Source organism: Leopardus geoffroyi, chromosome D3, assembly GCF_018350155.1.
Source record: "Leopardus geoffroyi isolate Oge1 chromosome D3, O.geoffroyi_Oge1_pat1.0, whole genome shotgun sequence".
Taxonomy (NCBI): domain Eukaryota; kingdom Metazoa; phylum Chordata; class Mammalia; order Carnivora; family Felidae; genus Leopardus; species Leopardus geoffroyi.
In genome coordinates this window covers 1,830,617-1,858,544 of record NC_059339.1, presented here as the reverse complement: position 1 = coordinate 1,858,544, position 27,928 = coordinate 1,830,617, and the positions used below count along the sequence as shown (strand labels likewise).

The 27,928-nt window shown below is 53.0% G+C and overlaps 1 protein-coding gene across 6 annotated transcripts in view; it reads right to left on the bottom strand.

Moving 5' to 3' along the window:
* Window positions 1-15,740: 15,740 nt before the first annotated feature.
* STX2 (syntaxin 2) overlaps window positions 15,741-27,928 on the bottom strand; it is a 36,483-nt gene continuing 24,295 nt past the window's right edge. For 2 of the 6 annotated variants that reach the window (XM_045459711.1, XM_045459715.1), the window contains exons 6-11: window positions 27,754-27,862; window positions 25,199-25,272; window positions 24,960-25,097; window positions 22,756-22,866; window positions 20,892-21,017; window positions 15,741-17,939 (exon numbers count right to left, since the gene is read on the bottom strand). In XM_045459711.1, the coding sequence (XP_045315667.1) occupies window positions 20,937-21,017; window positions 22,756-22,866; window positions 24,960-25,097; window positions 25,199-25,272; window positions 27,754-27,862 (513 nt within the window). In that variant the 3' untranslated portion in view covers window positions 15,741-17,939; window positions 20,892-20,936. Of the gene's footprint in view, window positions 17,940-19,794; window positions 20,544-20,891; window positions 21,018-22,755; window positions 23,391-24,959; window positions 25,098-25,198; window positions 25,273-27,753; window positions 27,863-27,928 lie in introns of those variants that run through there. The other 4 variants (XM_045459716.1, XM_045459712.1, XM_045459713.1 and 1 more) reach the window with 4 other exon arrangements.

Genomic DNA, 27,928 nt, shown 5'->3' with positions numbered 1-27,928 from the left:
CTCACCCCCTTCTGTGGCTTCCGCCACACCCGGCGTGCTACATTTTCTACTTTGTCACTGGTTATTGTCCGTCTGCCTCCGCTAGATGACAGGCCCTGTGAGCACAGGGACTTTACCTGGACGGCTCAGCACTCTGTCCCCATCACACGCCATACCGCCCGGCAGGCCGGCACCCTGCACACACCTGTCGGGCCAAAGAGCGTCATGTTTGAGTGGGGAGCATGTCCGTTTCTTTGTGGGGGAAGAATACCACTGGCCGTCTCCCACGTCAGAAGCCCACAAGCTCAAAAGCACGTGAAACAAACCACATAAGGTTTAGGATGAAGGATCTGAGTCTGTGGTTCCCGCTCAGACGGAAAGACAGAAAACTCCCTCTGCACAGGGAGCAGGCATGAGCTGGGGGGCGGGGGGTTCCCACCTCCCTTGTCTGCCCACCCCTTCCCCTGCAGCCTGCTCACAGCCCACCCTCCCTTCTTCCTAAAGATGATGGTTCGGATGCCCACCGCAGCTGCTCAGAATCACAGGTGTCCCAGAATTTTCTCTCTGGAAAAGTGGCTCCTAAGAATCCACGGAAGCCAGGGCAGGGGAAGGACGGCACCCAAATCTGTCCACGTGGAGTCTGGATCCTGCTGCCCACCCTGAGCCCCCAGTTCCATGCCCCCCCCCGGGACATCGCGGCAATCAGATGGCAGGCTCCCTGGGCCCCAGTCCAGGGACCATGACAACTCCTCTTGGTGGAGACACAGGAAGATCCGTGGCCACATCCTCCCACTGAATGGCCAGGCCGCCACAGACCACGGAAGCGAGCAAGCCCTCGATCTCACCTACAGATGGAAACCACAAAAACCTCCTCCAGCAGAGACGCCACCAGAAGTGGCCATGGAGTGTCCACCAACCCACTGGGACAGGCTGCGGCCAGGAGCCCGGGAAGAGGCTCGTGCCTGAGACCTCCCCTCTGCCTTCAGGACTCATCTCCCAGGTCCTGGGTGTGGCTCCTGGACAGTCCCCTGCAGATGGAGGGGGGGGCCCCCTGCCCCAGAAAGGCAGCGCCCCTACCGTGGCCCCCCGCCCGTCAGCTCCGGACCGCTGCAGGCGGGTCGTGTCCCAGTGCTGCTGTGGTGACAGGACACCCGCCCCTGGCCATAGGGTCCCCAGAACCAGGGATCAACTCTTAGGTTCACCCCCCGGTGATCTTTTCTAGTTTGGGAGAAACCCTTGTAGGAATTCATCCCGGGAGGGACGTCTTCTTCCCAGTCTGGGGGAAATGACTTTAATAGACCTTTTGTTGAAATACAAAGGTAAAACCAAACTCCTGTTACCCGATGAGAAAGTTAAAAGAAAAAAACAGAGTAAAGGCACATCATAATAATAGCACATACACTCGTTACGTGTCAGGCACACACCTAAGCACGGCACCCTTATGGCTCATTTCATCCTCCTAGCGAAGCCATTTAAGAGATAAGAAAGCTGAGGCACAGAGTAGTTAGGTAACTTGCTCAACACCACACAGCAAGTGAGTGGCAGAGTCTGGATTCAAACCCACAAAGCCTGGCTCTAAAGCCTGAGACGCTGATGATGACACTGAATCACCCTTCAGCTCAAGAGGGTAAAAAAGACGCTCTTTCCTGTGGGAGGCGGGACATCACTGGGGTCGTCACGGGCCCGGGACTGGGGGCCTGGATTACCAGGCCACGGTCAAGGGCACTTCCACTGGGAACTGGTAAAGCAGCCCCTACCCGTGGCGGCACAGTGGGAAGCAAAGAGTGGTGGCCACACGGCCCACTGACCACACTGCCCCCCGAAACCACGGCCCGTTCCAGCATCGGCAAAGCGCACCACCCGTGGGGGCCGGGCAGGACACGCCCCCGGGTGAGGTGGGCACCGCGCCAGATGACGCGGAGCGGGGGGACCGCAGCAAGCCACAAGGCCCGAGCCTTGTCCGGGGGGCAGACACTTCCCGGCTGCAGCGGCCGACCCCACACGGCCAGACCCTCAGACGTGCGAGAAATAGGAATCTGGCTACGTGAAAGCCGACCAGTTTGCAAATGTTCGAGATGACTTTTTAAGAAATCTAAACAGTGACTCTGACAAAACCAAACTCACCAAGAATATCTCAACAAATTAAAGAAATCGAATTTTAACTAGGAAAGGTCATCGAGGAAGCCATGAGGTTAGGGCCTATTCCCTGCACGCATATGGTCGCCAACGCAGAGGCCGCCTCGCTCCTCAGAACGTGACCTTGTGCGGGGGCTGGCAGTGGCCCCCACTCCGTCGTGCTTGATCAAAGCCAACCACGGCCACTCCGTTTCCCCTGCTAACCGACGTGGCTGGTGGGTATGTGTCGAATTCTGCCACAGAGACGTTAGGGGAAGTCTGCGGGGCAAGGCTGCGGAGGAGGGACGAGGGGGAAAATCTTATCTGTTCCCGTGGACACTTCGTATCAGTCGGTGCCTGGATCCCTGGCAGCCATCTTGTGACCATGAGGAGAGCCAGCCTGAGATACAGACTCAGGGAATTAAGTCCATCCGGAACTGTCCTGTCTCTAAATCTCTTACTCTGTGGAATCCTAAACTTTCCTTCTTTAAGTCATTTCGACTGGTTTTTTAGTAATTCTAGCTGTGTCAGTGATAGACCCCCTCCACGAGGAGGCTCCGAAGGGGCCTTCCAGAGCATTACATGCAGGAGCCCCCAGGAACTAACTGAGCCGGGGGGGGAGGGGGGGGAGGTCAACCTTTCCAATCCCCACATTTTCAGATAAGGAAACCGGACCCTGAGGTTTGGCCAAACCCATAATCACCCAGTGAGTGAGTGGCAAAGGCCTGGTCTGGGGCCTTCTCCTGGATATCACAGTTTGGGATGCGCAAGGTGTCAGGGTATCGACAAGGTCGTGCGTGTGTGTGTGTGTGTGTGTGTGTGTGTGTGTGTTCATGTTAAGTGTAAGCGTGTGTGTGTGTGTGAGTGTGTAAGTGTAAGTGTGTGTGTAAGTGTGTGATGAAAGGCAAGGGGCGCCTAGGTGTTCACAGGGGAGCCTTCGGGAGGTGACCGCGTCCCGAGGGTGGGGCCTCCGTGCCACGTGAGGCCACAGGACCAAGTGGGCCACCAGGAGGGGGCCCTCCCTGTCTGCTGTCACCCTGTTCCCAAGCTCCGACCTCCAGAGCAGGGAACAGTAAACGTCTACTGTGTTGGTCTGCACTGGCTGCTAACAGAGACGGGGTTCTGAACAAAGGTGGGGACGGGGAAGCCACACCCCACCGTCTCCTCCTCCCTGCGTTTCCCAGTGGCCGAACCAGGCCAGAAATCACAGGGCGGGAGGCCGTGTGAGGTGGCCTGAGGGGGTCACCTCTGGGGCCAGAGGAGGACAGAGGAGAGGGTGGGCAGAGCCCTGCAGGCATGTACACCTGGCCCGCCACAGTACTACCTGGGGGTGGGCGGGGCGGAGAAAGGAAGGGCTGAGGCGACCTGAGAACAGCCTGAGCCTGGCAGTCACTGCCCACGGTGGTCCTGGCTCCGGGCTGCTGAGCCACCTCTGTGCCATCACTGGCTGACCTGGAGCCCATGCGGACAAAGGAACAGCCCTTAGGAAGGCAGGCTTGACAGGAAAACAAGAAGCAAAGAAACAGAACTGCCCAGGGGGGATCAGCAGCGGCACACCCCGGGGCACACGTCACAGATTTAGCGACACAAGTCAGCAGCAAAGAGGCCGAGCCCCCATGGACCTCGGGGTGGGGTCAAAATGCAGTTACCAGATGCCCTGGAAGGGATACAAAATGCAGAGAGAACACACACAGTATCTAAAATCTCTGAGCTTTTTTTTTTAAGTTTACTTATTTATTTTGAAAGAGAGATAGCACAAGCTGGGGAGGGGAAGGAGGGGGAGAGAGAGTGAGAGAGTGAGAGAGAGAGAGAGAGAGAGGGAGGGAGAGGGAGAGACAGAGAGAGTCCCAAGCAGGCTCTGTGCTGCCAGTGTGGAGCCCCACACAGGGTCGATCCCACAAAACCATGAGATCATGGCCTGAGCTGAAATCCAGAGGAGGACGCCTCATCGACTGAGCCGCCCAGGTGCCCGGTCTGGTTTTAAACAACACACTGTAAGACGTGTGAAGCAACATTAAGGTGGGTGCTGATAAAATAAAGATCTTTTCTTTTCTTTTCTTTTCTGACAGTTTAAGTAATCTCTATGCCCATCGTGGGGCTGGAACTCACAACCCTGAGACCAAGACTTGCACCTCCAATGACTGAGCCAGCCAGGTGGCCCCAACGGAAATTTTTTTTCAATATGAAATTTATTGTCAACTTGGTTTCCATACAACACCCAGTGCTCATCCCAGCGGGTGCCCTCCTCAATGCCCATCATCCACCCTCACCTCCCTCCCACCCCCATCAACCCTCAGTTTGTTCTCAGTTTTTAAGAGTCTCTTATGCATTGGCTCTCTCCCACTCTAATCTCTCTTTTTTTTTCCTTCCCCTCCCCCGTGGTCTTCTGTTAAGTTTCTCAGGATCCACGTAAGAGTGAAAACATATGGTATCCGTCTTTCTCTGTGTGACTTACTTCACTCAGCATCACACTCTCCAGTTCCATCCACGTGGCTACAAAAGGCCATATTTCATTCTTTCCCATTGCCAGTAGTATTCCATTGTGTATATAAACCACAATTTTTTAATGCATTCATTAGTTGATGGACATTTAGGCTCTTTCCAGAATTTGGCTACTGTTGAAAGTGCTGTCATAAACATTGGGGTACAAGTGCCCCCCATGCATCAGCATTCCTGTATCCCTTGGGTACATTCCTAGCAGTGCTACTGCTGGGTCATAGGGTAGATCTATTTTTTGAGGAATCTCCACACTGTTTTCCAGAGCGGCTGCACCAGTTTGCATTCCCACCCAAAGGAAATTTTCAAGGAAACTTTCAACTTTATGTTCATGGGCCCTGCCCCTGGGCTCCCAGTGAAGCTATCCTTTAACATCTACCAAGGTCAGACGGACTCATTAACTTCAAAGCAGGGGCTCTGTTTCTGCCCCGGGCACACATTGAACATCTGCTTCATAAGCAAATAACCTTAAAAAAAAAAAAAAAAAAAAAAAAAAAAAGCTCAAGCATAAAGATAAAAGCTTGGTAAGTTCCCATAAGATGCAGCCTAGCACATTCTAAACACATAAGATAGTCTGCAACTCTCTGGAATGTCTTTCATCATGATGATTTGTAACCTTATGTCCTATATACACACATAACCTGGCACCAAATGTTCCCCAGAGCACGTTCTTCTTCATGAAGATTGTGTATCCTGGACAGCTGTCCTAACTGGGGCTTGAATAAAACTCTCTTCCTTTTTCTTTAAATGTTTTGTAAAGGTTTATTCACTTCACATTGATAGGTCCTTGCTCAGGGGGAAAAAAAAAACAGTGGACAGAAACTCTGTGTCCTGGAGCACCTGGGTGGCTCAGTCGGTTAAGCGTCCGACTTCAGCTCAGGTCATGATCTCACAGTTTGTGGGTTCGAGCCCTGCGTCGGGCTCTGTGTTGACGGCTCGAAGCCTGGAGCCTGCTTCGGATCCCTCCCCCGCTCATGCTCGGTCTCTCTCTCTCTCTCAAAAATAAATAAAACATAAAAAGAAATACTAAAGGAAGTCCTTTGAGCTCAGAGTGACTTTGTAGTGATTATCATCTGTAGGAAGAAATACAGAGCACCAGAAATGGTAAATCCAAGTGCTAATATCAAAGGTGCTCTAAGCACATTTTTCTCTTTTGTTCTCTTAATGCCCTTGAAAGACACAAGTTGTATAAAAAAAAAAAAGAAAACCAATTTCACCAGATTACACAAAGAACTCTCACGATTCAAAAATGAGACAGCCCAGTTTTAAAAACGTGCAAGAGGTTTGAACGGGTATCTCACCCAAACAGACCTAGGAATGACTTAATAAGCACATGGAAAGGTGCCTGGCTGCGAGAAACAGTGGAGAAATGCCAATTAAAACCACACTGAGGCAGCACACACACCCTCTCCAGAGACCTGACCCAGCGCGGTGAGGACGCGGAGTCTGGACGCGTGCAGGAGTGGGAAATGGTACAGCGGTCGGGTCTCCTCCCAAAGGAAAGAAAGAAAACCTCCAGCCAACCCGGTTATGCACATACGTGACAACATCCCTCACGACCTTGTAACACGAGACCACTTAATCAGACTGCGTGTTTGTGTGTTACCATATGCGGGAGACACAGAAGTGGAAAATATATAAAAAAACTACGCCACGTGGCACTCGGGGCTCAGTTCTTTGGGTACGAACCCAACTGGGCGGTGCCGACAGGAATAAAGTTCCTTCCTGAAAGAAAAGCCTGGGTGTCACGACTCTCTGTGCGAGAATCCTGCTACATTACTTAGGGGCCCGCGTCCAGGATTCAGGGACGGTGCGTTTCCACCTCCTTCGCCGCCAAGGAGGAGAACCTCTGGGCGCCGGGAGAGGTGGCCTCACCTGGAGCCAGCGGACCCCTTGATCCGCAGGAGACTGGCCCTCCCGGCACCGGGGTGAGGACCCCGTGTGTGCCAATGGAACCTGTGAGGCCCAGGAACCAGCTCGGGGAGCACTACCCATAAGACTGGTAAGAACCCGGTTCGTTTGGGCAGACCCGCCCCACGAGAGGCAGAAGGGGAGCCTGATCACCTCCCGGAGTTGTCCTAGTAGGTCCACTGGGAACTCTCTTTCTCTGCCTTCTGCCTTTCCTTCCCTTCCTCCTGTTTCTGCACCACTTGGGGGCGGCCTGCAGAACTGGTTCCTCGATGCCCAGGCCACCGGCAGCCCCTCCTCCCCCCAGAGGTCGCGTGTGAGACCACACACACTTCAGATTTCCCCACCGGTGCCCCAGGTGAAAAGTAGACAACGGGAACAAATCGTCTCAGTGGACCCAAGTAAAACGTATTCAGTGTTTAAGCTAACTTGAGTTTGTTGGTTTGAGACAGGCAATGTTTACCGATATTAAAAAAAAAAAAAACTTTTATTGTACCTAGATTTGCTGAGGGTCAAATAAGCTCATGTTATCTCCGTCCCAATTTGTCAGCAAAAGGATGGCTTAAAGTGATGGCTGATTTCGTCTGCCTCAAAGTTTTCGTGGGTAATTGTTAAGACAGCTCTCAAAGTCCTTGGTAACCTAAAACGTTTTGCTTGCATGATAAATTGAGATTGAATTCACTGGATATCTAATGAGAGAAGAGGCTAAAGTACTAATTACTAGACGTAGGTTTGTGCTTCTGATTTGTTGCAAAAAACTAAGGATCTTTGGATCTGTTGGAAAAACGTGCTTTGTGCTGAATGGATTCATGAGTTTCCCCTCTAAAAAAAAATTCTGATGTGACACAGAGTTCACAATTGGTTACCAGTTAGTTTTCACCGGAGACTAAGGTTTCGAAGAGTTAAAATTCTGCTAAATGTAGTTAAAACTGATAAAAACAAGAAAACCAACGCTGCATGTAGGAAAGTAGGAGATAGGAAAGAAAGATATAAGAAATGGAAATATATTTTTCTTAAAGGTAAAAAAAAAAAAAAAAGTAATTTAATCCTAAATGAGACTGGTTACTTGGAGAGAAATGGCTTGGGACAAAATCTAAATGCAAAGAAAATGTGTGGAAGTTTCGTGAAGGAAAATCTTTAAAAAGAAATTTTACGTGTGGTCAGGACGGACTAAGTTTAAAATAAATGGATTTTAAAAGTACACGGCGGGGGGGGGGGGGGGTTGGCGCCTGGGTGGCTCAGTCGGTTAAGCAGCCGACTTCGGCTCAGGTCATGATCTCGCGGTCCATGAGTTCGAGCCCCGCGTCGGGCTCTGTGCTGACAGCTCAGAGCCTGGAGCCTGTTTCCGATTCTGTGTCTCCCTCTCTCTCTGACCCTCCCCCATTCATGATCTGTCTCTCTCTGTCTCAAAAATAAATAAACGTTAAAAAAAAATTTTTTTTTTAAAAAGTACACGGGGTTAAGATGAAAACTCCTCGTCCTTTGATCCAAAGGCTGGGAAAGTGACGGCAGTACCCTCGGTGCCGGCCTCCACGTTCGTGTTGTTCCCGTGCAGCAGAGCAGTGGATGCCTCTGCCGTCGGAGGGACGGACTGATACATGAAGGGCTTTCCCTAAGATACATGGGAGCCATCTTACTAAACTTGGCCCACTGTATGCCGAAATTGGATATCCACACGGCTGAGACATATTTATGTGGGCATTGTTGAGAAAGGCAGGGGAATAGACCTTGACTCTGGCCCTTGAACCCCCTCCCTCGACGGCCAATGAGCAGTATGTAAGTTACCGTTGGGCCAAAATCAAATCAGTACCTCCTACGACAACCGGGAAAATCTTGCTTGGTCACACCCCATACCCCCAAGGTGCTACAGGTGGGAAACGGAGGGGTAAGAAAAACCAGGAAAGGCCGGGCCAGGGCCAGCTCTCGGAGGTAGAGTCAAGCCTGGGTAAGAGTGACTACTCACAGCCCCTCGAGAGACTGACAGGGCCTTTGGGAGCCAGTCCCTCAGCCAGCCCAAACGCGGGTCAGGAGATGAGGTTTCTCCTGGCCGGCTATGGGAAATGGAGACAAGGGACAACTTTCTTCCTTTTTCCTATAGATGGGTAATTGCCCAACCAAGGCCACTGATCCTTTGGAATGCATTATGATTCATTTGCTTTTGCCCCAAGGCTTGGCCCCAATACAAACTGGAAGAGGGAACTTGGCCTTCAGAGGGAAATATCAATGACAATACTACCCTACAACTGGACCGGGTTTTGCCAACATGAAGGGAAATGAGAATTCCCCTATGTTTATTGTTTCGGGGCCTTAAGAAAAAATCGAGATATGTGTAAGCAATGTGAGGTGGAGCCTAATTTTTTTTTTTTTTAATTTTTTTTCAACGTTTATTTATTTTTGGGACAGAGAGAGACAGAGCATGAACGGGGGAGGGGCAGAGAGAGAGGGAGACACAGAATCGGAAACAGGCTCCAGGCTCTGGGCCATCAGCCCAGAGCCCGACGCGGGGCTCGAACTCACGGACCGCGAGATCGTGACCTGGCTGAAGTCGGACGCTTAACTGACTGCGCCACCCAGGCGCCCCAGGTGGAGCCTAATTTAATGGCAACCCTTTCTGAAGTCTGGCAATCAGGAGGGGACGCAATTAAGGGCCCTTTACCTGTATCCAAAACAGACCTAGAGAAGGAGGAAGGGAAGCCTCCCACCTCAACCTCCTCCTCAGGTCCTCAATCTCTCTCTCAATCTCTCTCTCTTTGTCTCCCTCTCTCTCTCTCTCTCTCTCTATATATATATATATACACACATATATATATATACACATATATATATACACACATATATATATATACACATATATATATACACACATATATATATATACACATATATATATATACACATATATATATATATGTGTATATATATATATATATATATATATAAATACAATTCTGCTCTCTGCTACCCACCTTATCCAGGCCCTCCCCGTAATGTAACAGGCATGTTTCCCTTACAAGAAGCTAGAAGGCCAGAAGGAAAACCTTGACATTACAGGGTTTAGTACAGATAAAAGGAGATGTAGGTAAATTTTCTGATCAGACAAGTATAGGAAGGCTTTTCAGAATATTACATATGTTTTTGAGCTGACCTGGAAAGATATAATGCTTTTGTTAAATCAGACTCTAAATGAGACAGATGTTTTGGAAAAAAAAAAAAAATCAAGGAAATCTAAGATTTAGCCCTCAAATTATGCTAAATTAGCCACTATTTTACAAACAGAATATGAGAGCCCGATGGCCTTCCTGGAGAGGCAAGGGGGGCTCTCACTAAACATTCGGCTATCTCCCCTGACACCCCTGAGGCTGAGACGATTTTAAAGGACAAATCTGTCATTCACTCAGCCCTAGATATTCAAAGAAAATGCAAAAATTGGCTGTTGGCCTTGAAGGGTCCCTGGAGGTGCTCTTGTGAGCTGCCAGCTGGGTGTATTACAACCAAATCAAGAGAAGAATTTTTTAAAAAAGAAAAGAAAAAAAAAAGAGCCTTAAAAAAAACTGAGGCCTTAGTCGTGACCTTACGTACTATGCCAGACTGGACTTCCCAAGGTCCTGGCACCAGGTGCCATTTATGTGGCGTTCGGAGCAGTGAAATGAGAACCAAAGTGAAAACCCCACAAGCCGTGCCCCTTAAATGGAGACGATCACTGGAGACCTGAATGCCCTCGGGGACCTCTAAATGAGAGAACTTATCTCGTGTCCCTGGGAGGGACTGACCCAGGCCTGGGGCTTTTCACGGTGGCTCCCCTAAACCAAAGGTCCATCAGAAACCCAGAGCCTCGGATAACTTCAAATATAGAAGGAAAACTAGTCGATTTCCTTCTTGAGACCGGAGCCACCTTTTCTGTCCTCCTTTCCACTCCAGGCCACTACCGAACGTGGCATGATGATCAGTCTCCGGAAAACCTGTAACTAAAGCTTTCTCTCAGCCCCTGGAATGTCTATGGGAACCCTTTTTTCTCATTCTTTCCTGATGATGCCAGAGAACCTTACTCCCTTGCTAGAAAGGGACAGTATTACTTAATTAGAGACTAGGGTGCGACTAAATCCAGGGCTGAATCACAATTATGTGAGTTTTTGGAAATTACTAGATGCTGTAGGCTGTAGATAGCGGGGTTCAGGAAAACAGTGTGCTGCTATGTCGATTGTTAAAGGAGATTCAATCCCACCTACTCTGCCCCACAACACATAAACTGGGCCCTCGCTCCTAGACACGGTCTCCAGCCCTTGGAATGGTTACAAACAGAGCAGGGCAATTGCCGTCACCAAGCTCACAGAGCTAAAAGATGATGAAAACACAGCCTCAGGCCTTTCATTCAGGGACAGACAAAACTTAGCAAATGGCCCAAAGGATGTTTACTGGAAAAAAATTCGTCGGGGACAGTTGTGCAAGGAGTATCAGCCCGTGAAGTAGGTCTTAGAAACGCCCAACCACAAACTTGCTCTCCCAGGCAATCAAGGACCTGGAGGCTATCCAGGAAAAACTAACAATGAGGTTTCATTCCTATGCCAAGGTCAAAGGAACCCCAACACCAGTTGGTAGGGACTGACTCTTTTACTAGCTGGGTAGAGGCCTTCCTCTGCAAGACAGAAAAGGCACAAAAAGCAATAAAAGTTCTGCTGTCTAGAATAATACCCAGGCTTGGCTTACCTAAACATTTACAGATTAATAACGGTGCGTGGCTACTTTGACTCTTTCTCTAGTAGAACTCCTGGCCCTTGGAAAAGTTTCACACCTCAAAATGAAGCAGATTGTCTGCCTGCACTCAGCAAAACTCTAAATAACACCTCACAAGCATTAAATGCTTTAAGAAAATTTTTTGTTTTTCCATTACGTTAGGGCCAAACTCTTGGAAACAGAGCCACCGTCACGTGGGTTATGAGAGATCCCCTGACATGTGTTGTTGACAAAGTCAGGGTCTCTCCTAGATGGTCTGACAGGTTTGAACACTGTAGACGTGATCTTAAGAGGCCATCTCGTTGCTCAGTACAATCTTTGTGTTTTTCTGTGTGCGTCTGCTGATGGTCATGCCGCCTCCTGCCCGCCAGCCTTCCTGTGGAACCATGCTGTGGGTCACTCGACCGACCCGTGGGTTGACTCTAACTGCTGTCCCCCAACACTGTCCCTTATCAGCTTGAAGAAGCCAGAGCGGTCATCGTCCCTGTTCCCTAACAGCAGACACAGGCCCTGCTCCAGGGGAGGAATAAACAAGGAAAGGGTGAACATTAGGCAGGGAGAGATCAGGGACCTTCAGGGAGGCCGACTGCAGCCGCAGGTGGGAGGCTGAAGGAGCAGGCGGGGTTCTCCCCTTATGAAATCCTTTAGGCACCCTCCCCCCATTATCAAGGGCATGGGGGGCGGGTTCTAAAGGAGACAGACCATCTCACCGTAAGACAACAGAGGCGGGCCCTTGCCTCTACCCTAACCACCTTACACCACTGGGTCAGGGAGCGATTACCTGTGAGTCTGACCACAGACGCTCACCCCTTTAACCAGGAGATGCCGTGTGGGCGAAGGAGGAAAATGTCCAACCCCTACAACCCCTCTGGAGGGGCCCGTTCACTGTCATTTTGTCCACCCCTACGCAGGGAAGTAGCCAAAGCGGGTCCCTGGGTTCGCTACGGCAGAGTGAAGCCGGCCTCTCGAAACTGGGAGTGCCTTCCTGATCCATCCACGCCGTGCAAGCCGACCACACGGAAGGTTCTGCCACTCCAGAGGCTCTGGGAGACTGCAGCCCTGCCCTAGTCACTCCGGAAGCTGACTGGTCTACGCACGGCAGAAGCTTGAGGAACCCACGGTCCCATGAAACAAAAGACTGTCCTTATTTTCTACATGCTTCCTTGCTGTGAGGCACTGTCACGCCTTCTCGGTATTATTGTGATTCTTGCTCCACTCTTTGCCACAGGATTGGCCGAGGCTGCCCTGGCCGGCTAGAAATGGGGGAGGGGGAGGTTTTCGTTAGCACTCAGCTAGGATACTTCGTGGGTACCAACGTGGGGAAGCGACGGCCATTGATCCCCACAAACCTCATAGTAAAACAAAATACCCCAGTCCCACACCCGGAGTTTGGCCTCTCAAAAGCTCAATTATTGGGAAAAACTGTCCTACCTAATGGGGAAAAAGTTCATGGTCGTCTGTTAAAAACTTAACATGCCTAGGCCAAAGATTTTATAACTCAACTGGTGGGGGACCCCAGATCACCTTGAGCCAGATCCCCACCCTTTGTCTAACTTCTCTCATCTACGAGAGGCCTGGGACAGTGGCAGTGCAGCCGTCAAAGGGCAGGCTCCAGGTGGACTATACTAGGCATGTGGGGGGACAGCCTATGTAAACCTCTAAACCAAGATGATGCTCTTTGACCCCAAATAGAGGGGTCTGAGAATCAAAGGGGGGAATGTGGTAGGGTCCCATCCCTGAGGAAAGGAAAAAAGAAACCTCAAGGCAACCTGGTTATGCACAAAGGTGACAACATCCTTCACGACCTTGAAACATGAGACCGCTTAATCAGACTGCGTGTTGGTGCGTTACCATATACGGGAGGCAGAGAAATAAACAATATATAAGAAGCTACACAGCGTGGCATCGGAGCTCAGTTCCTTGGGTACGAACCCAACTGGGCGGTGCCAACAGGAGTAAAGTCGCTTCCTGGAAAGAAAAGCCTCAGTGCCGCGACTCTTCGAGAAACCTGCTACAGTACCCTTCGAGAAACCTGCTACAGTACCCTTCGAGAAACCTGCTACAGTACCGCGTGTGGACAACAGCTTCGCAGTTTCTTAAAGGGACACTTACGTGTGACGCAGGAATGTCCCCAAGAGGAATGACGCCGAGTGTCCACAGTCGTGTCCGGGCGACGCCGTGGCCGCCACTGCCCATCTTGGCTTGGACCTGGGGTCCGCTCGAATGTCCGTGAAGTGGCCAGCGGATGAATGAAGCCTGGTTTACACTAAAAAACAACAAAAAGGAACAAACTAGGGATTCATGGTACAGAATGGGGGCACCTGGGCAGCGGGAGGCTGGACTGACCGCGTGGGCACGAAGTGTCCAGAAAAGACAGGGAGAGCGTTCTGCACGCTTCCTAGGGCGCGTGCGTGTGAAACGTCCTGCCCCCGCAGGGTGCGGGGTTACACGAGCCTGTACGTTCACTGCAAATCACAGCTACACAGCTGTAACCCGGGCGCTCGCGGGGGTGCGGGGTGGGGGGTGGGGGGTGGAGGGGGGAAGGACACCTGTAAAAGCTCGGAGGCAGGCGGTCCGCTCCGGCTGCAGCCCGCGGAGCCCCAGGCCTGCGGGCGAGCCGCGGGCGTCGGCTCCGGGTCTGGGCCCCAGCTGCCCCGCGCAGGCACAGGACTGGGGTGCGGTGCGGGCTGGAGCTGCCCGGCTGAGTCGCCGCCCCACCAAAGCCACCCCCACGCCTGCGGGCAGGCCCTGCTGGGGGCTCCGAGCCCCGAGACGGCAAACCCCCCAGCGCCTGCATGGCGGGCGGCGCGGACGGCCACCCTCCAACCGCACCGCGAACTCGGGGTCCGGCCCCCAGCTCCGCCCCCGAGGCCACCTGCCTGCCACCGGGGTCGGGGGCCCCAGGCGCCCAGGGGGGGAGCGAGCGGCAGGCGGAGGCGGGCCTGCGGGCGCGCGTGTGTCTGCGTGTCTGTGACTCCAGCCGCCGGCTCCGTCCCCGCCCCCGCCCGAGCCGGCCCCGCGGTGGGCGGCCTGGGAGGTTCCCGGCGCCCCGCCCCCTCCCGTGTCCCGGGACCGAGGTCACGCCCGGGGCAGGCCTCTAGAGCGCTCCAGGCGGCCTTTCCTGGAACTTCCCCCGTGGGGGAGTCCAGGCCTGAGCCTGCCGTGCCCTCCGCGCCCCGCCCCGTGCCCACCGGCCGGCGCGAACACACGGGAGCAGCGGGGCTGGCCAGGTGCCGGGCGCTGTGCCTCCACTCAACTCACCTGCTCCACGTGCCCTGCGAACCGCTGCGGGAGGCATCAGAGGACTGCGGCCCCCCCTGCACCAGCTGGGGCCTCCCCTTGCACCGGCCTGCGGCACCCCCCTCCCCCACACCAGCACCGGCCCGCGCCCCTTTCTCCCCCTACCCCCCCACCCCGCACCGGCCTGGGGCGCCCCGGCCCCCCTGCACCGGTCTTCGGTCCCCTATGCACCAGCCTGCGGCATGGCCGGCACCTGACCGCCACGATCACCGGCTGTGCCACCCTGCTGGTGTGAATTGCACCCCAGGTGTATCCTGTTTTAAGGTCGTGAGAGGGTGTGACTGTAGATGTGCCGGAGTTAATAGAATCTGTTGGGAGAGGTCAGGGGAGAGGACATGACCCCAGCTGACCTCAGGCCCCCTCAGCTCTCCGTTCCCTTGGTGGGAGCTCATTTCCAGGGCATGTGGCACTGAGACCGTGTGGACACTGCAGTGCCCCACCCCCCACCCTGGGCTGAGGCGTCTCCGTGAACCCCAGGATGCTGGCGGCCTGGCCAAAATCTGCTCCGTCTGCCCAAGACAAGCCTGGATAAGAGCGCCCCCGCGTGTCGGACCTACCACCTGCACCTCTGGGGCGCCCTGCCTGCTTCGCCGCCCCTCCCTGCTCCCCCTGCCTGTCTGGGGAGCTCCCGAGGGCTCAAACTAACACAATTCATTTTGCTTTGTCACCTAAACTATATATAAAAAGTATAAACGAAGGGGCTACGTTACTGAATGTGTACATCGAGATTGCAATTTGGAAGGACACTCACTGTGCAAGGGGCCTCAGAAGAGGGAGGTAACGTAGGGGAACCTAGTGCTGTGACCTGCTCTCTCTCCAGGACTGAGTTTTCTTCCCTTTTTGGAACTGTGGTTTTTGATATCACTTTCCAACATGGTTAGAATTTAAGAGTTACGGATTAAGGAAATCCCACTGAAGAAAAATTCTGAAAGGGGATGAAGAGATACAAAGGATAAACAGCTCAGAGCACGGGGGCAGGAGGACCCCCCCCTCCCCCATTACTCAAGGAGATTCTGTCTGGTGGACATAACCACCAAAGCCACTGACTCTGAAATGTAACTCAAGTTCCCTGAATCAGCATTTGCCATCAACAGCAAGGACCCGGATGGGCTCCTGCATAAGACACCAGGCACTGAGCCTTGTAATCGCAACGAAGACGCCCAACATCGTTAAGTCACATTATTATACACAATAACGGCCACAGGTAAGAGTGATTTTCTTAGTAGAACAATTTATTAATGGATATGCAATAAAATATCTCCCCCAAAATCTTTCCAGAAATGACGAGACAGAAGGTCAGTTTGGTTTTGGTTCTCTGGCAGTTTTTTCTTTATGTAAACATAAAATATTTGAAGGAATGATAAAAGTAACAAGGGAACCCGTAAGTATAGCTTTTGTAATCTGATCTCAAACGGGTGCTTGGGGTCCACGCGTACAGCAGCGCTACCCGATGACTGACTTCGATGTTCTCCTAAACAGAAATCAAAAGGCTTTTCCTGGACTCCAACTACAGAAGCACAAGTTTGGTAAATCTCGGAAGAATGACCTGAACAAGGACAGTCGGGAACCGTTGCCGGAGGCGAGGCTGACGAGCCAGAGCTGGAGAACGCGCCCAGCCGCACACAGGCCGCCGCCAGCAGAGAGCGCTGCTCTGCACACGGACGCGAGGACACAAACGAGCGCACAAGAGTTGTGCTAATGCAGGCATGATCGCGAAATATTTAAATGTCCTTCAAGGCGCGTCTCCGACTTGTGCACACATAGCGAGCGGACCCCGTTGACGGGCCATGTAAAGACTTTTTAAAAACATGCGTTGCAGCCAGAGCGCTCCTCTCCTAACTCTGAGCACTCAGCGGTGATCGGCACACACATGAAGCGCATCCATTCAGATCCCAGTCTGAGCTAAGCCATTGCGTGCATAAATCAGGAACGAGTGGAAGTCATAATCGTATTACATAAAGAGCACAGTTTCCGGACTGCTCGACTCGTTCACGCTTACTGTGTGGAAGCAAGCGTGGCTCTATCAGTTTTCAAGCCAATGTCAGGATGCAGGCACACGCTTACACGGTCGATCGCACACACAAGTAATGAGAGCTTGGCGACATTTTGAACATCCTTCACACGTTCACCCACAGTCCTGACCAGCCGCCGTCTCACAGAGGTCCAGTCCCTAGTAAGAGCCCACGCGTGATACACGTCAAAAAATAAACCGTATTATACTAAGAAACGTTACCGCGCGATACAAATGTTTAATTACCATGGATTCCTATGAACTTTGGGAATCTACTTTTGCACTTCAGCAGAACAGTAAGCACTCACCAAGAGCATTTACAAGTAATCTGTACAGCAGTTGACATTTAGAGGAATTAATGTCTGGGAGTAAGCTCCTTGAGTTTAGAAAGTACTCAATCTCGGTCTTCTCACCGTCTTAAGTTCAGACCTTATTGACGTAGACAGGGACACACAAACCTTATTTCTAACGAACAAAGAAGAGGCGGTGGTCTCTCACGGGCAGTAACTAATTTATTATCTCGGGCAGCGGAACAGGTCGGAGTGGGCCCAGTGCAATAATGGAGACGTTCCCGGAGGCTGTCAGGTGCATTTTTTAACCTTGTGAATCAGCATTAACAGAAGGCACTTGAAAGGCTTTTCGGGGGCTTTGCCGCCGACGTGTGCTATGCCAACGGCAAACTTGGTAAACAACTGTGCAAAGAAGGCTCTGGTCATATCATGACGCTTCCTATTTACTTCAAAAGGCAATATTCGATATATAAAAACGGAGTAAATTAAGATGTTAATATATTAAACAATTTATAAACATTTAAAATTATCGATATCTTACAAAACAGTTCTGTGACGATACAAATTTTTGTTACGAACAAAACACGAAAGAAACGGAGTACAAAAACGACTCTTAGCGTGTTAGCTGGGGGGCGGGGAGGGAGGAAGGCTCAGACCTGAAATCTCATAGCTTCATGACATAAAATATTCCTAATTAAACTTCACATGTACTTTTAACACTGAAATACAAAAAAAAAAAAAAAAAAAAAAAAAAAAACGAAATTTTCAATCATTCCTTATTTTAAGGCCACTGAAACAAGTTTCACATTGTTAGTTTTCGGTGATGTGCTCTTCAGAGTCCAAGGACGTCTGGGTTAGCTCGTCAACGGTGCATCCTGTGGCGCCTGCCCCTGGCCCTCAGCAACGAGACCGGCGCCCAGCACCACACGTCACGGTGTCTGGGGCTCAGTCACGGGACGGGAGGGTGCGGGCTCGCCGCTCGCTGCGCCTGTGGTCTGACTCCAAGGACGGTGGCTCTCGGGAAACGGTCGCTACGACAAGGTTGTGGCTAGGACAATTCCAAGGATCACAAGCAAAACAATTACACAAATGATAATGCACATCGTTTTCTGCAAGATAAAGAAAAAAAACATTAATTAATTCGCATAATTTGCCAGGTATCAAAGGAAAGAAATCACTAATGTCATTTCTTCATTCTCCTGGAATTTGAGTTTAAAATGCCCAGGCCCCAGGTCACAGGACAGGGAGGGGCGGGGAAGCAAAGTTCCAGAGGCAAAGCACCGGGTGCACATACCGAGTTAACGGAACTTAATAAATCACAGCAGGTGTTGTTGGAACAACAACTGTGGGCCCCTGGGGGGAAGGCAGCGTCTACCTGGCACCACGTGGGGTCCTCAGCGGACACTTTCTACCGATCACACGAACATTGCGAGCCGCTATTCCTCGGACGCACCGCACGTCTTTTTAGAACTTTAAACGAATCTACTTCCCGTTTGCCGAAGACGGTGTCGCTTACACGCGTCTTTGCGCTGAGGCCCGACGCGCGGTCGCACGAAGGCAGCAAGCTCACTAAGCCCTCCGCTGCGCCTGTGGCCCAAAGCGGGCGGCACGGCACTTCTGTGGTTCCTGTGTCACGAACACGTGTCCTGCACACCTAGAAGCTACGCTACCTTCGGCTTGAGAGCCGGTCTCCTCCGGGGGACCGTCCGCGGGAGAAGGGAAGGAAGGCACAGAGATGACAGGCGGGCCGTCTGGGCGACCCTGCCTGAGCGCACGGCTCCAAGCTGGCGCACCAGCACCTCCATCAGCCACCGCGCGCTCTGACGGTCTGCGTGGCAGGCCCCTCGGGAAACTTCCGCTCGGTTACCCAGGGACCGGGGAGCTGCCGTCGGGACACCCCCTCTCCGTCGGACCCGCACACGCGCCCGGCGTGAGGACCGCGGCCCGGCCGCACGCCGCCCGCCACGCGCTCCCATGGACCGCGCTCGCCACCTTGAAAGGAGACGGCCTCTTCCTCGGGCTTCCCAGCAGCGGCCACCCCTCAGCTCCGGGGCCTGCTCACCGCACCCGGGTCCCCCGGGGAAATGCCACCCTGGACGCGAGCTCTGACTTCCGGGGCCCGGGGTGCCGGCCCTGAGGGCGTCTGGGCCCCCCTCGCGGGTGCACGTCCTCCCCACCGGCCCCCGGTGCCGCTCCCCTGAAGCCCACGCCGGCCGAGCTCCTGCACCCAGATCTCCAGCTTTAACAACCATTCTGTCCAGCGCCCTGCTGCCAGCTGCACCCACACGCGTGCCCCTCTCCTCGGCGGGCGGGGCGTCCTGGGGCGCGGTCCTGTCCGAGTGCAGGTCGCAGTGCCCCCACCTCCACCTCGTAGACACAGGGTGCGGGCCCTGCCTGCCTCCTCGGGCGGGAACGGAGCGCCCCGCCCACGCCGCTGGGCGGCGGGCATTCGGTTACCCACCAAGTGCCTCCGGCGCAGGGCCTGGCCCACCGGGAGGCCCCCCCGCACCACCTGCTGAAAGAATAAATTACGTTTTCTAACGTGTAATCACGGACAGCAACCACGCGTGTGTAAAAGAAATAACTGTCGGTGTAGGCTGTGGCGCGTTCTTACCGAGGATCGTTTTGCGTTCGTATTTAAAGACACTAGGGTAAAAACCAGCCATCCGGGCCCACGGCCCAGAAGCCCACTGCCCCCTGAGGGGCCACCCTGAAAAGGGGCGCCCGGGGGGGCTCAGTCGGCTGAACGACTGACTCTTGATTTCGGCTCAGGTCATGATCCCACAGTTTCACAGACGTGAGCCCTGCGTCAGGCTCTGTGCTGACAGCATGAAGCCTGCTTGAGATTCTCTCTCTCCCCGCCTCTCTCTCTGCACCTCCCCGGCTCGTGCGCTGTCTCTCTCGAGATAAATAAATAAACTTTAAAACCTGTGTTCATTTAACGGCATTACCTAACATCGCTGGGTCGAACCGAAGAACGAATTTTAATCTTTAGTGTAACCAACATGTTATGACCACTAGGAAAAATTAAGAAACCACGTATTTTTAAAATTATATAAAAATAGCTCTTAAGTGCTATTACCCTGGCAAAGAAAATCATACACATCATTTTTCCCAGCACCAGGAAAGCCACACAAACGGGCTGTCCCAGGCCGACAAGCAGTGGCGGGACCTGGCCGCACGCGGGGTCCCTGTCTCCTGTGCTATCTCCCTTTGCAGAAATAAAGGGCCGGCCCGGTGCCGCAGTCGCTTTCGAGAGGAGACAACGAATTCCTCAAGGACTGCCTGTCACCGTCCTGGTACCTGGCACTGCAAAACGACAGTCGAATGACCACGGCAAGACACCCTTCTCAAGGGACACGCACGGACAGCGCTCCACGGTCACGCGAGGAGGGCGCTCCCACATGGGGAGAAAACCAGAGGAAAACGCAAATGTACCGGAGTCTGGAGAAAGGGGACAGTCACACAGTGAACAAAATAAAGTCGCTTTCGTCAACGACGGAGACCTTCTCTCCCCAGAACGTTGTAAACTGACCGGCAGGCTGACAGCACAGGCTCGCGTGACAGTCAGGAGGTTCCGGAGAACGGACGGGACGCCGGCTCGTGGAACCCAGGGAGATGGGAGGATTTTCACCCCCGGGCTTTTCCAGAAAACCCCGGTTCCCTTCCCTCCAAGCCAGTCACACCACAAGTGGGGAGGTCTCACAAAGCAACTGTTGCAAAGCGAAAACGTCAAAGGTGCGTTAACCCGCGAAGTGCCGGCCAACGGAGAAGGCACCACCATACTGTGGCCGCTACATGCAGGGTGACCAGCGGGCCGGGGGCGCGCCTGCCACGCCAGGCGGTGCGAGCGCCCCGGAAGCTGCGTCGGGCCGCAGGAGGAGAAGGCCCCGTGTAAAGATGCCCCCCACCCGCCCGTTCACCCTCCGTGCATGCAGCGGCGGGACCGGGCTCCGCTCCGCTGGCGGATGGTATTACTTTTAGGTCAATGAGGACTGGGCAAGCATCACTGTCAGCTAATTGGCAAAGTTAATAAGCACATTAGTTGATTAGTTACTTACTGCCTCGCTGGCAGGGGGGCACGCACACTGACGTTGTCCACACCATCATTTGCCAACCGATAAGCCAATAATTAGAGCAATTACGGCAACCACAGCCACTGACACAGCCACAATTATCCACTTTTTCTGTCAAAGAAAAGCAGGCTGGTTACATCATGGTAATTTCATATCGCCACGTTAGAAGACCTCATTCAGTGAAAATAAAACGGTCCACGGGAATCTCTTAACATGCAAGTTACAGGACAGCTAATCAATTCTTCAGCAGCTTTTAGTTCTTAAAAAGGGTGGTTTTTCCTTGAATAAGGTCAGACTGTCTGGAGACGGTTCTAGAAGCCTTAGGACCAGCAGTGAGCGAGCCGCAGGGTCATGGCGTGCGGGTAAGTTCCGAGGGGCTGAGACGCACGCGTGCTGTTCTCACCTCCCACACGCACAGCCACGGGCCCAGCTCAGGAAGGAAGCTAAGAAGGCAGCGGCCCACGTGATCAGCCCCCGCCCTCCTTGGTCCCGTTTACTCGAGGTGGCGGTGGACTCCTCCACGGCTCCCGCCAGACCCCAGAAGATCGATCGCCCGCCCAGGGAAGGGGGCGGTCACCGTGTGAGCGGCCGCGGCCGCGGGGCGTCTGAGAGCAGGGTGACAAGTTCAAACAAGCAGTGTGGGTTCACAGGTCAGGTGTTCACGGACAGTGGGGGCAAGTTCGTTTCTGAGCGGCTGACACTCGCCAAGGACGGTGAGGCCTCGCCAGCAGTCAGGGTGGAGACGGGTCACGGCACCGTCTGTTCACAGCGGTCATCTCTTCACTCAAGTTCTCGCTGGCCGGCCCGCTGGTTGGGTCACGGAGAAGCGAAGAGAACCGCCCTCTGCCAACGACTCTGTCACCGAGTCCCCCGCGCCCGGAAGGAGGCTGAGAACTTGCCGCGTGCGCCTCATCACCTCACGTCCTCTGGGAGCGTTTGGAAAAGCGGGAACGCGGTGACATCGGCAGCCCTGCCTCCCGTCTCAGAGAGAATGACCACGTGCAGAGGTGCCCCAGGAGAAGCAGGGCCCGGGCTTGGCCGGCTGAGCCGAGCCCACACGTGCCTCCCGTCCCGCGTCCGCGTTCAGCCTGCACGCTGACTCCTCGCACAAACTGTCGCCCTTCCTCTCTCCCCGGCACCCCGGAACCGCCTCTTGGTAGGGCCTTTGTGGGCGACGGGCAGCGGGCAAGCAGGCTCCCAGGAAGGCAGGTGAGCCCGCACGGCCGGCCCGCAGGATGGGGCAGCACGGCGGGGGGCTTTGTGTCCACCTTCTGCACTTGGGGGGGTGGGGGGTGGAGGAAACCCCGGAACTGCGGGGAGAGTTGTCTTGTCCTGGAGTCAGGACTTAACTTCGTCTCTCTGTTGTGTCCTCACAAGAGCTCTGCCCACGCACAGCACACTCAGGATTCACACACTCCGACTCCCAGAGCCGAGCGGGGCCGCTACAGGTGCCTTAGGCCCGGTGTCGGGAACTCTCTGCCTCCGGACCAGACGCGTAGCCAGCAACCCAAGGAAAGAATCGAGTGTTCGCTGCACAAAATGCACACCCGACGGCTTTGAGAACCTCCAGTCCCGTTAGCTCTGCGTTACCCGCCAGCTGATGGCCCACGACACAGAGGACTCGAGAATGGGAGGCGGCCGGGCTGTGGGTTTCGTTGCTCAGAACACAGTCACGGCACGTTCACCAAAACAAACTCTAAAACCTCTTAGCAAAAGAAGCACCTCAGTTGTAAAATGAAATAAGAATTTAAGCAAGCATTTATTTCTTGGAATAGCTATTAAGTCGGGCTACGTCAATAAAGAGAAATGAAGAGAAAAATGCGCTTTAAGTCTTAAAAGCCAAACTCACCCTTCTAGCTTTGCTGTGATATTTAATCGCCTTTTTCGTTTCTTCTTTAGCGTGTTCTACATAGTCTGTGGCGTTCATAACGTTTTTTTCTATGTTGTTGATCATTTCGCCCTAGAAACAAAAAGTTTCAAGCTTAGAGGATATTCTCCCACGACTTGAGCGCGTACCCCCAAGGCCGCCACAGCACCAACGACATCTTCACGTGAACGCAACGTGCACATGATGGGACGCCGAATGTTTTTCACGTTTACGAGAATATGAGAACATTACAAATGTGCCGACGTGACGATCAAAATGTAACTTACACTCTAAAAAGCGTGAACAGGGATGAGAGGGATGGGCCACAACGGAGCACATTCTGAGACATGCTTTTCCACGTGCGCTCCTTGTGACGGCGGGCGCAGCCAAGGAGAGGCAGCTAACTCGAGGCGAGACCCATCTCTTACTGTCACCACACACACACAAGGGACAATGACGTCCTTTCTAGTGCATAGGAACTTGTGGTGGTTTCTTTAAAACATCGGTCTGTTTGACACTAGGTTCGCCAAGTGAAGGGAACCGTGGCGCGAGGCGGGCGCAGGGAGGTGGCGGGGAGGGGCGACCGTACCTGGCTCTCTGTCCACAGCAGACACAATCTGCAGCAGTGACGGCGCAGCGTTAGGAGAACGACGCATAATTAAGTCACGTGCTCACCAGCTCAAGCTTACTAGCGGTTTTGACTATACACAGAGTTTGAATTAGGCGACTCAATATAACGCATCCCTAACCGACTTCTAAAAGCAAACAACGAAACAGAGCTGAGAATATGGCCATTTTTCTACTGGAGCTTCACGCGACATAGTTGGTGTGGAGCCATAATAATTAACGCCTGAAGCACGCTAAAATCTACCACGATTACAAAAGCAACGCGGTGCCCTTACGGCCTAGCCGCTCCCTTCGGAACACTTCCGGAGAAGCAGCTGGCAGAAACGACACACTGCTTGTGTGGCCTCGGCGAGGGCTCCCCCCCGACCAGAAAGGGGGGGCCTGCCCGTGGTTGCTCGTTTCCCCCAGCAATCGCACGGTATCTGAGGTTTTCACGTACTTGATGATAAACGTCTTCCAAAACAGTGTTCTTCGAAAGGTCGGTGACCCACGTGGAGACTGAGTCCCGCACACGGATGGGTTTCCTGTTGTCCTCGTACAACCCAGAAAACAAGCCGGCCAGGGCTTAAGCTTCTCCCGGGCCGCTCCTGCCAGAGCGCACCCGAAACCAGCCTGCCAGCGAGTGAGGACAGATCTAGCTAAGAGGTCCGACGTGGACGCTCCCAGGGCACAGGCGTCAGCTGAACCTGACCCCTGAATCCGCAAGCGGCCGCGTGCAGGCCTCACTCGCTACTGCGACTGCCACGGAAGGCCTGATGGAGACTCACGGGAGCCAGAACAAACGTATCCACACACCTAACGGGAACACGTCGGCTCGTGGTTTACACCAGATTTCAGGTTTGTTAAGAACTGCCTACACTGCTTCCATTGTCTCTCGGGGGAACCTTCATAGCCCCGGGGTGGCCCGCCCTCCCGGCCTGCGCACGGGACAAAGAACACCACGCAGAGAGCGCAGGCTTCTATCTGTGGCAGGGACTAGGCCCCTCGGGGCCCACTCCTCTAAAGACTTCTAAAACCTCTCTCCCAATTGTTGTTCTAATACACGTTCCTTGTAAAAACGTGAAAGTACACGTGTTTTAGAGAAGAAACCTAAAATCCCCACAGGTGCACTGTTATTGTCCGAGTTGGTACATCTCTTTCCTTCTGTGCACACTGTCCTACGGAGCCGAGTTCATGCACGTACACCTGCGTGCGTGTGTTACGCACGACCGTATCTATACAGATGTGTATAAACACACGTAAGATTGTATAGCTCCCTCTTCACTCAAAACTCCAGCACGATACCCGCACGTCTCACTAAAAATCTCCCTGACGAAAGTCTGCCGCCCGTGGCCACCTGGCAGGTAGCCTGTCGCGTGGACACACATAATGCGAGCGAGTGAGCCACGGCCTCCCCGTCGAAAGTTTGAGCTGTTTCCAGCATCTGTCTCACGAGAATACTGCACTCAGTTTCCAGATGTGGAGAGCGGATCCGGAACGATGGCCTTCTCGGGTACCCGGACCCGACACTTCACCAACACCAGATGTCCGTCCCAGACAAGGGAAGACGTGTGCGTTACCTGGGTCTCAACGAACATGGCCATGTCCGTGAACATCTCGTGTAGCTCCCGGATGCTGGTCTCCAGCTTCATGATGTCTTTGTGACGAGACTCAATTTCATTGAGAGCTTGTCTAGTGATCTGTGAATCTGATATAATCTTGGGGAAACAAAGGCAAGAGAGAAATAGCGATGAACTCAGGGCGGCTCGGAAGAGAAGCACAGGCGCGGGGATGCGGCCGCAGCCCCCCAGGCACTCACGTCTGCGGTGAAGACCGAAGGGCTCCCGCTTTCCAGCATTTCCTCCAGCTCCTCGTCGGTCGTGGTTCTTCCAGCTGTGAGATGAACACAGGCCCCGCTCAGAACGAGCCGACACTTACAGTGACCGTTCGGGGGCGCCCGGGTGGCTCAGTCGGTTAGGCACTCGACTTCGGCTCAGGTCATGATCTCACGGCTGGTGAGTCCGAGCCCCGCGTCGGGCTCTGTGCTGACAGCTGGGAGCCTGGAGCCTGCTTCCGATTCTGTGTCTCCCTCTCTCTCTGCCCACCCCCTGCTCATGCTCTGTCTCTCTCTCTCAAAGGTAAACATTAAAAAAAAATTCAAAATGACTTTTTCAACCAGAAGTTAGCAACTAAACCTGAGTTAACCTTTTTTTAAGTTTATTTATTTGAGGGGGAAGGGACAGAGACAGAGAGAGAGAGAGACAGAGAGAGAAAATCCTAAGCAGGCTCCAAGCTGCTAGCATAGAGTTGGACGCGGGGCTTGATCCCACAAACTGTGAGATCATGACCTGAGCCAAAATTAAGAGTGGGGACGCTTAACCGACTGAGCCACCCAAGTGCCCCAGTTAACATTTTCAAGCAACATTGTTCTAACCTTTCAAATATGCTTTCTTGGGTGAGTGTTAATGATGAGAGAAATTAACATAAGACTAACAAGCAGGAAAAACTGGAAAACTCTCATAAAAAACCTTATAATTGGAATGAATACAAAAATCTCATTTTAGTAGGAATGAGAACTCTAAAAAGGGCGTTGACACGTAATTTTTTGGCACGCTGGCTTTCGTAAAAGTCTAATTCTGGCTTCTGGAAAGAGAATACCAACGCATGTTATCAGCATTTATTAGAAGATCGTAAATAAAGACTGAACATTAGAATCAGACGCTTTAATAGTTGCTATGTTTTGGTTGTTGTGTATGTTTCCTTGAGTTGAACGTATTCGTATTCTCTATGAAATACAGTCACAGGTTTTTGGAAAAACTCAGTTGACAATCGTTACGTTTTACAATTTGTGTCACACATAAAAAAAGTTAAATGCAGAAACGTCACGATTACAGTGTTCACGGCAGCATTATTCACACGGCCACCGCCTGAGCCACAGACACACGGGGTCCACGCACACAGCACAACACAAGTCATCCGGGAAAGAGGGGACATGCCAGCCGCGTCAGTATGGCCGAACCCTGAAAAATCTACGTTAGGTGGAGGCCAGTCCCAAAAGCCCGTATATTGTATGATTCCGTTTACACGAAGCGTACGGAATGGGCAGATTTGTGGAGGCTGGTGGCGCTCGAGGGCTCCGGGGAAGAGGCACGGGGAGGACTGATGACAGGGGCAGTTCCTTCCAGGGAACGAAGATGTTCCAAACTGGACTGTGTGGACGTGACAACCACGGACCTGCCCACTCTGGAAATCGCTCGTGTGGCACGTTAAGTGGATCCCAAGAAGGCTGTGGAGATGCCATTTAATGAGGTTCACGTTCACAGCTGTTCTGGGCTCCCCGACCCCGGGGGACACTGCACCCGTCGTGAGGCCGTGTCGCGGCCGAGGAGCCCCGGTCTTCTCCAACAGGGAGCGGACAGCGAGCACACCGGACTGACCTTCCTGCGGTCAGCAAACTGCCTTCTGCCCGGCGACAGCCAAGCTCCATCGTCCAAGGGGGACGGCTGCACAGACGTCCTTGAAAGACCGTCTGGAGCAAAGGGCAGTCAGCGTGAGGCCCACAGAGAACCGTCTCCCAAGGTGGGGCAGGGCGGCTGGGGGCAATGGAGAGACACCTGAGCAACTGATGGCTGGACGTTTTCCAAATCTGATTAATACCCTAGGAGCAATGCCAGTTAGAACGCAGTGCAAGGCCGCCCGGGGGGCTCCGTTTTTAAGCGTCCGACTCTCGATTTCGGCTCGAGTCATGATCTCACGGTTCGTGAGTTCGAGCCCCGCGTCGGGCTCTGTGCTCACAGCGCGGAGTCTGCTTGGGATCCTCTCCCTCCCTCTCCGGCCCCTCCCTCTCCCTTGCTCGCATGTGCACGCACGCTCTCTCTCAAAAATAAAATAAATAAACATTTTTAAAACCAGAAAGTAATTTAAAGTCCACTCACCAAGGATTTTCTTTTTTCTTTTTTTTTTTTAATTTTTTTTTTTTTAACATTTATTTATTTTTGAGACAGAGAGAGAGACAGCATGAACAGGGGAGGGTCAGAGGAAGAGAAGACACAGAACCTGAAACAGGCTCCAGGCTCTGAGCTGTCAGCACAGAGCCCGACGCGGGGCTCGAACCCACAGACCGCGAGATCATGACCTGAGCCGAAGTCGGCCCCTAAACCGACTGAGCCACCCAGGCGCCCCTCACCAAGGATTTTCTGAGGGACGTAAAGAAAACGTTTCGGTGACTCAATGAACAGGAAGCTCTGGAAAAGCTTTAGGCTTTGCAATATTGGCAAAAACAGAGATGAACTACTGTTTCGAAGCCACAGAACTTTCACATCAGACCTTAAGAAAAGGACCTTTTGTATGAAAACAGCATTGTCGTTCACTCACTGATCTCCAGCTGGCGCTGTATGCGTCCTTTGCTCCGCTCCCGAAACAGAGTCTGGGCCTCGTTGTACTCCGTCATGACCTCCACAAATTTCCGAGACAGTACTGAATGCTATTAACACGGAAACACGAAATTAATACACAACGTTCACTTCTTCTGTAGCAAGTGAGGCACAGA